A 9,080-nucleotide genomic window follows, 5' to 3' on the forward strand; every position below is an offset into this window, starting at 1 on the left:
TTATAACGAATACATCGGAAGAATTTATCAAATGTCGTCTTGACAATTTTTCAATGAGTTTTATACTACAGGGTGTCCCACGAAACATGACAATAGCAAGACGACTTGAAAGTCGTTAAAGGGTTGTTAAAAATACAAGTTTTTTCATTAACAAATTATTATTCTTCTACATTTACTCTATAGGTTGATTTTTCTTCATAATATATTTTTATAAATTGTTCATTTGATATGAATCATTAGAGATGTTTTCTTATTTACACACAGCAGGCCTTATACTTTTAAGCCTTAGACCAATATTTGTTTTGCAGTCGAACGTTATAGAAGATTAAGTTTTGCAATATGGTCGGTTATACAAGTTTAGGCTTTTTTAAGTACGAATTAGGTAACTCAAGTTGGTATACAATACAAATTTTACAAGTTCAGTTTTTGGTCAAAATTCGAGGTCAAGCTACCATGAAAGTTTTGTTTTAGCAATACTGAGACATAAGTGACAAACCTTTTCAAACAACATTGTTCAGTATTGCATATAAGAAATAAAAGTTACAATTCATTTTCGTTCCCAAAAGAATACTTATTTATATAATTTTTTAAACTTTATTTTACCAGTTTATAACAAACCTTTACTTGAACATTTTTTTTAGAGTTTTTTGGAAATGTTTGGAGTTTCTTCATGGTCTCAGGCTGGCAGATGCCTTTATTACAACCCAGGACCACGTCAGCAAAGGTAAACAGAATACAACAATGTAGCTGATTGTCGTCTTCCTTTCTTTGTTTTAGAGTGGAAATTTCGCTGAGAATATTGGTTTTTTTTTACCAAATTTTTTTTTAGAAAAATGTCAGTTAAATTTTCAAAAAATAGAAAATTCTGAGCCAAAGGAAATGAGTTTTACCAGAAACTCTGATTTTCTAATCCTTATATCTGTGCACCCCAATATCGTAAACCTTTTACTTTTCAAACTGTGAATTCTGTTAGATTAAAAAGTCTTAGTTTGAAACAACATCAGGTTGCAAAAATAAAGAAATCGGAAAATTAGAGTTTCTGGCAAAAACTGAATTTCTTTCATAAAAGCATTGAGGGGTTACAATGTGTGTATTCTGTAAGGGGAAAGGTATGGATATCTGAATGCAATATTGAGGGGTTACAATGTGTGTATTCTGTAAGGGGAAAGGTATGGATATCTGAATGCAATATTGAGGGGTTACAATGTGTCTATCATATGAGGGGAAAGGTATGGATATCTACATGCAATATTATGTTTTTAGATTTTAGTTTTGAGCAGTTTGTTTCTGGGAATGATGAGTTACAGTTCCTATTCTGGAGTACTTGTCTCCAATACCCTAGAGGGAAGGGTAGATGTAGCGGTCAACACCTTTCAGGAAGCCATGGATACTGATCACACGGTAAACATTTAAAAAGTGTTGTTTCACAACCGTAACCTTTAAACTTTTGCTTGTAAAGGATAATGGACTTATTAAGAAACACGTATTCAAAAGTTTTTTTGCAAGCTGTTACATATTTAAAAACATTAGAATTTTTTTTTAAACGTCTCAGCAAAAAATATTCAATTTTCTCAAATCACGTTGGACAAAGAATATTTAGTTTTTCGGAGTTCTCTGCATGAACCGTCAATTAAAGGTTTAAAGGGTACCATGGTGTAAATCTATCAATTCCTCTTTTTGCATGAAGAAGCACATTAAATTATAATATGTTTATTTTCAGATATATGCCTACTACGGATCAATAGGAAAGACATAAACAATTAATGCTATATTTTTCTATTTTATTTTTAAAAATAGTGGTTCACGTTTATATGTGTAATCTGCCCGTTAATTGCTCCTTAAATATAGGGGTAAAATAAATAGATTAATATTTCGTTTCCAACAGATAACTGAACGTTCAGACTAATTAACGAAATAAATAATAACATTTTTCCATTCTTTCATGCCATTTTTCTATAAAAACCTTTAAGAATTGTTTTCCGATTCTACATCGAATACATATAACGAATACATCGGAAGAATTTATCAAATGTCGTCTTGACAATTTTTCAATGAGTTTTATACTACAGGGTGTCCCACGAAACATGACAATAGCAAGACGACTTGAAAGTCGTCTTTGATATTTGAATTTAATTGTGACATTTAGTCTTCTATCTACTTTAACATGTATGATTCTTGAAACAATTATCACATAATTCTCCTAGCCCTGGCATTTCCAAAAAGTGGTCTGCGTTTTTTGTGCTTTCAATATTACCGGAGATATAAAGAGTTTGGTTCAGATTTCAATTTTGTTAAATAAAAGCAAAATTGTCGAAATCTAAACGAAATTGTTCATATCTCGGGCAATATTGAAAGCACAAAAAATGCAGACCACATTTTGGAAATGGCAGGACTAGGGGAATTTTGTGATTATTATCTCTAGAAATTTACTTCTAAAATTAGGTTGACAAATAAATGCAGCAAATTATATAAAAAATCAAGACGACATTCAAGGCCTCTTGCATACTGTCATGTTTCGTGGGACACCCTGTATATTACGTAAATTTCAGTATTTGCGAAAATAAATAAATAGCCATGAATATGCGGGAACAGTTTTAAAGAGCTCCATATAATCATTTAATTAAAAAACTAAATATCTGCAACATTCCATTATCAGAAAGTAAAGAATACGACATTTGATGAATTCTTTCGATGTATTCTTTATTAAGGGTTTCACTGTGTATAGAAAATTTGGGCATAACGTTTTAAAGGACAGTTGATATTTTTATTCTTTTAAACGAATTGTTTATTGTTCTAACAGGAGCTGACGTTGCAGATGCATATAAGGTAAACTTTTCATTAACTTAGTTTAGATTAAATATCAGAGGGCGGAACTTGTGTGTGAAGAATTGTGAATCTTGATCGCGTGATCTCGATATCCAAGGATGTATGGGCACTTTGAATTTAAGGATACATTCTTGATCCCTTGAAGTAATCCCTGCAGGGTATGATCATCAATGGATATAAAAGAGGAATCAAAATAATTGCACAAAATGGAGATCAATTACTTGATCCAAAAATCCACAACACAAAAGTTTTAAGTTCCATTTTGATATTTGTTTTTGTGTGAAACATTTTTTTTAAATGTTGGAATTCCAAGTTAATCTTTTCTGAAATTGAGATACAATGTAATTAACGTTTTGATTTTTGTAAATAACTGGACATTTATAATGATATTTTTTAGTACTGTTCAACAACAACAAACTCACAGTTAAAACAAATAATAGTATTTTTTCTTGTTTTAAATGTGTCCTTCTTCATTTCAATAGCGATAAAAATTACAAAAAAACATGCAAGATAAATTGTAAAAGACGACATTTTGAAAAACCTTCAATTATGATGTTTAGGCGACACATCCTGAAATATCATCAAATATAAAATATTTTGCAAATGGAACTCTAGAGGAACGGTTGGAACTGATCAGGTACAAACAAGGGTTTCCAAATAATGCTACATTTTACAATATAATCTACAGTGCATGCAGTGGTCCCCGAAAGACTTTGATTTTTAAAGATGAATTTAAAACTAAAGATATGGTTAAAAACGGTACAATTAAAAATATTTGTTTTTTAATTTAGACGGAGAAAAATAAAAATTGCCAATAATACTTTCCAGAAACTTACAGTCTTCAACATACAGGGTGCCCCACGAAACATGACAGTTGGTAAATAGTTGTCATCTTCCATACACTGTATTAGATAGTAAAGGTTTTATGCAGTTCTCTGAAATTAATTTTGCAATAACATGACTCCTATATAATGTTTTTTTTTATTGTCTTTGGTATTAAACAATTAAAAAATTATGGAAGAAGACATTCTAAACTCTTTACCAACTGTCAAGTTTCGTGGGACACCCTGTAGTATCTGAAGGGGTTCCCACTAAAAATGACAGTAAAAGATATCAATCACAACGACGGTACAGTACCCTTGAGACCGTTCACCTAGCAATATAATTTGAAAGATATTGTCACACAGTGATAACCAAAAAACTTTGAAATATAAAGACGACCTTAAGAATCAAGTTATAATTTTAAAAAGTCTTATGAGCATGAGATACAGCAATCGTGCAGTGCAAACAGACCCATTTATCAAAAAAGTGATTATTAAACATAGACTTAGTCTACTTATAAAAAGTGCTTTTCTGTAGCCCTATACATGTTTATTTTTGCACTATTAAGCACTTATTGTTAGCTTTGGCTTTTAAGAAGTGATTGGAAAAATTCTCATCGATATTTGTTTGAGAGCTGGAGACATTTAAATCACGGTGAATAAGGGTCTAGTAAAACTATTTGCTTGTTAAAACATCAAATTCACTTAATGAATTTCTATAATTTCGCCTTCATCTTCCATTGTTTTCTGGTTATCACTGAATAATAACAAACTTTTCCTTTGTGTGTGTTCGAATTGATATATTAATATTTAAGGTCCACGAGTGGAGGAGCAACATTGGTACCAGGGGAGGATTTTGCTGAAGTTTATATAAAAAAACAGAAGGTGAGAAAATATACCAAAATAATTATTATATTTCAAAATAATGAAATTAAATACATTTCATGGTTGTCTGAATATCATCTATTAAAAGTTTTAAAACCTTAAAGATAATATTTTATTTAAAAAAAAATGATTTATTTAGGGAACTTGTGATCTCGGTCGAAGCAAGGAAGCAGTGACAAGTACTGTTCCCTACGCTTTTGTAGTAAACCGTGGGTTTGCCCTTGAGCATAAAATCAACAAAATTATTCAACTTATGGAAGAATCCGGGATACTACGGTATATCCAGAACTCTAGAATATCCAGGTATACTCTATACTAATACTAGGATACTACGGTATATCCTAAACTCTAGAATATCCAGGTATACTTTATATTGATACTAAGATACTACGGTATATCCAGAACTCTAGAATATCCAGGTAAACTCTATACTGATACCAGGATACTACGGTATATCCAGAACTCTAGAATATCCAGGTATAGTCTATACTGATACCAGGATACTCGGTATATCCAGAACTCTAGAATATCCAGGTATAGTCTATGCTGATACTAGGATACTGCGGAATATCCTGAACTAATTAAACTTATTAGAAGAATATTGTGAAAAGGGTTAAAAAGCAAATTTGTTTGCAAAACAAGTTTGACATTTTCAAATCCAAGATTATGAGATCAAATATGAAAAAATATCATAAAAAATTTGTATTTATAATATTTATCTAGACTTGAAGATGTTGAACGCCAGCACTGCACCCTCCGCCAGCAGTATGAACGGCTTGGTCTGATTTCTCTCCTTGGGTTCTTCCTGATCCTCGGAGCAGGGTTTATCACAGCTCTTCTTATTCTAGGAGCAGAGAATATATTCAAGTTTGTCAAGAGTCACGTATACAAAAGCAGAAAATTTGACATAGAGATGAAGATATGATGTTATAATTTTTATAAAAAAATAAATGATAAAATATTCTTTAATTTAAAAAAAAATCTATTAGGATTTGATGACAATAGTAGTCTCAAACACTATTTATTACTAATAAGTACAAAGTGATCAGACTATAATTAAAATAGTCTAGTATAGTTTGAACTAGGCTGAGTACATAATAAGAATAGTCTAGTATAGTTGGAACTAGGCTGAGTACATAGTAAGAATAGTCTATTATAGTTGGAACTAGGCTGAGTACATAATAAGAATAGTCTAGTATAGTTAGAACTAGGTGGAATATATATTAAGAATAGTCTAGTATATAGTTTGAACTAGGTTGATTATAAATTAAATAGTCTAGTATAGTTTGAACTAGGCTGAGTACATAATAAGAATAGTCTAGTATAGTTTGAACTAGGTTGAATATATATTAAGAATAGTCTAGTAGGCTCAGCTACATTTTGCCTAGTCACATTTTGCCTAGTCACAACTTGCCTAGTCTCAACTTGCCTAGTCACATTTTGCCTAGGTAACAGTTTGCCTAGGTAATATTTTGCCTAATAACATTTTGCCTAGGGTAACATTTTGCCTAGAGTAACAATAGAGCTAATTTTTTGCCTAGTCAATAATTTTTTCACAAAGAAATTTTCAACAATCCGAGAATTTTTTTCAAAAATCTGCAACTTATTTCGCAAATTTTTAAAAATAGTTTAATTTTCTATAAACCAATCAGATCGAAAGACACATTGAAAATGGCTCCCATGATAACTGCAGGGCTTACCAAATTCGGGGTAAATCCAACTACAGGGAAAAGAATAACTTCTCCTATGTTTTCGATGGGAAGAGGGCAGAGACCAAGAAATGGCGCTGTTCTTGCACTGCAACCCTAACAACGAGGATTTCTATTGGAAACCTGGTAGGGGATGTACTCCCAACCTATGGTCCCATACCAACAAGCTGCTGGAGACGAAAGCTAAGACCACAGAAAAGGCTGTGATTGAGAAATAAGATAAATAATGATACCTATCTATACTCCATGATGTAAACTGTAATTAAAAAATATATATATATCTGATCTATAACCATATTTCATCTGTTGTAGAGTATAAAAAATGTTAAAATTGCTGGACAAGATACAATTCAATTGTTCTATAACATTTAATTCAGTAAAATTTAACTGGTTAAGCTTAGAAAAAATGTTTAATTTTTGACAAAATTTGTTTTAAAAAAAACGCAATAGGCAAAAAACATGCTCTTGTGTTACCTAGACAAAGTGTTACCCTACGCAAAATGTTACTAGGCAATCTTGAACTAGACAAAATGTTACCTAGGCAAGAGTGAACTAGGCAAATTGTGACTAGGCAAAATGTAGCTGAGCCGTCTAGTATAGTTAGAACTAGGTTGAGTATATGTTAAGAATAGTGAAGTATAGTTAGAACTAGGTTGAATATATTTTAAGAATAGTCTAGTATAGTTTGACCTAGGTTGAATATATATAAAGAATATCTAGTATAGTTAGAACTAGGTTGAATATATATTACTAGAAATTCAAGGCGCTTCGCGCCCTTCTTTCTAGCCTTAGAGGGCGCTTCGCGCCCATCTCCTAAATTAATTGTGAACATGTTCTCTTTGTGTACATCGTAAAACAAAACAAAAATAATTCGCGGATTTTCACAAAAAATTTCGCGGATTTTCAAAATTTTTAAAAATTTAATGACNAATGTTAAATTAAAATTTGGACCCGATCGGTTCAGCCGTTTTGACGTTTATTGGATACAAACAAACAAACAAACAGACAAACAAACAGACAGACAAGCCAAATTTATATATAGAAGAATAGTCTAGTATAGTTTGAACTAGGTTGAATATATCTTAAGAATAGTCTAGTATAGTTTGAACTAGGTTAAATATATATTAAGAATAGTCTAATATAGTTACAACTAGGTTAAATATATATTAAGAATAGTATAGTATAGTTTGAACTAGGTTGAATATATATTAAGAATAGTCTAAAATAGTTAGAACTAGGTTAAATATATATTAAGAATAGTCTAGTATAGTTTGAACTAGGTTAAATATATATTAAGTATAGTCTAGTATAGTTTGAACTAGGTTGAGTATATATTAAGAATAGTCTAGTATAGTTACAACTAGGTTGAATATATATAAAGAATAGTTCACTATAGCTTGAACTAGGTTGAGTATATATTAAGAATAGTCTAGTATAGTTACAACTAGGTTCAATATATATTAAGAATAGTTTACTATAGCTAATATATATTAAGAATAGTCTAGTATAGTTTGAACTAGGTTGAATATATATAAAGAATATTCAAGTATAGTTTGAACTAGGTTAAATATATATTAAGAATAGTCTAGTATAGCTTGAACTAGGTTGAATATATATTAAGAATAGTCTAGTATAGCTTGAACTAGGTTGAATATATATTAAGAATAGTATAGTATAGTTTGAACTAGGTTGAATATATATTAAAAATAGTCTAGTATAGCTTGAACTAGGTTGAATATATATTAAGAATAGTCTAGTATNCTTGGAAGAAATAGCCAAATGTTCCAATCAGTATGCTCTGACAAAAAGTGGTGAGCTTTCTGGAATCAAGAGCAGTGAGATCAAAGTGTTCTTTGGAATACTATTACTTTCTGGAAACAATAGCCTAACAAACTATGAATTGTCTTGGAGTAACTCTTTAGATGGTGGAAGGAAAGTGTGCACACGCAATGTAGGGCTAATTGGAGATCATGAAATTTGCTATGCTGATAGCACCTTCTCATTGTAAGAAAGAATCACAGATCTAGATGTGCATTAGAAGGTTCAACAGAGTGTCAAACTTAATATGATAAGTGTGATAGAGCCATTTGCTTTGACCACTTCTTCGGGTTTCACGTAAAAGGATGGTGTGAATAATATGTTTTTTTTTGTTTTTTTGCATTATTGTTTTTTAGTAATATTTGAAAATAAAGAGTATTGTATTGTTGGGTAAATAATAGTTCCTATGGCCATTTATATAACATTTTAGTTAATTAATTTTGCCTTTCTCATAAATTTAGGAAAAATTCTCTAAACCCGCCCTGCAGCAACTGTGGTGACTTATAAGGCCACTCTTAAAATCCCTAAAAAAACACCTTTAAAATTTTTTTTTTGCATTTTTTACTTTTTTTCCTTGATCTAACCAATAATAAGTATTCTTAATCAAATTTTCAAAGAAAAATATAAAAAAAATTCTTCAGCCGCTAGTGGGTTAAGAATATTCTAGTATAGTTTGAACTAGGTTCAATATATATTAAGAATAGTCTAGTATAGTTAGAACTAGGTTCAATATATATTAAGAATAGTCTAGTATAGTTACAACTAGGTTAAATATATATTAAGAATAGTCTAGTTTAGTTTGAACTCGGTTGAATATATATTAAAATATTCTACTATAGTTAAAACTAGGTTGAATATATATTAAGAATAGTCTGCTATAGTTACAACTAGGTTCAATATATATTAAGAATAGTCTAGGAGAGTTTGAACTAGGTTGAATATATATTAAGAATAGTCTAGTATAGTTAGAACTAGGTTGAATATATATTAAGAATAGTCTAGTATAGTTAGAACTTGACAT

The 9,080-nt window shown here is 30.5% G+C and overlaps 1 protein-coding gene across 1 annotated transcript in view; it reads left to right on the forward strand.

Annotated features, from left to right (window-relative positions):
* The window catches only part of LOC111708281 (uncharacterized), a 9,990-nt gene extending 4,489 nt beyond the window's left edge, over window positions 1-5,501 (forward strand). Inside the window, exons 8-15 of the mRNA XM_023481602.1 lie at window positions 642-724; window positions 1,264-1,401; window positions 1,721-1,745; window positions 2,801-2,826; window positions 3,387-3,463; window positions 4,463-4,532; window positions 4,672-4,835; window positions 5,256-5,501. Of these exons, the coding sequence (XP_023337370.1) occupies window positions 642-724; window positions 1,264-1,401; window positions 1,721-1,745; window positions 2,801-2,826; window positions 3,387-3,463; window positions 4,463-4,532; window positions 4,672-4,835; window positions 5,256-5,457 (785 nt within the window). The 3' untranslated portion in view covers window positions 5,458-5,501. The remainder of the gene's footprint in view (window positions 1-641; window positions 725-1,263; window positions 1,402-1,720; window positions 1,746-2,800; window positions 2,827-3,386; window positions 3,464-4,462; window positions 4,533-4,671; window positions 4,836-5,255) is intronic.
* The last annotated feature ends 3,579 nt before the right edge of the window (window positions 5,502-9,080 follow it).

This window comes from Eurytemora carolleeae, unplaced genomic scaffold, assembly GCF_000591075.1.
Source record: "Eurytemora carolleeae unplaced genomic scaffold, Eaff_2.0 scaffold784, whole genome shotgun sequence".
Lineage (NCBI taxonomy): Eukaryota > Metazoa > Arthropoda > Copepoda > Calanoida > Temoridae > Eurytemora > Eurytemora carolleeae.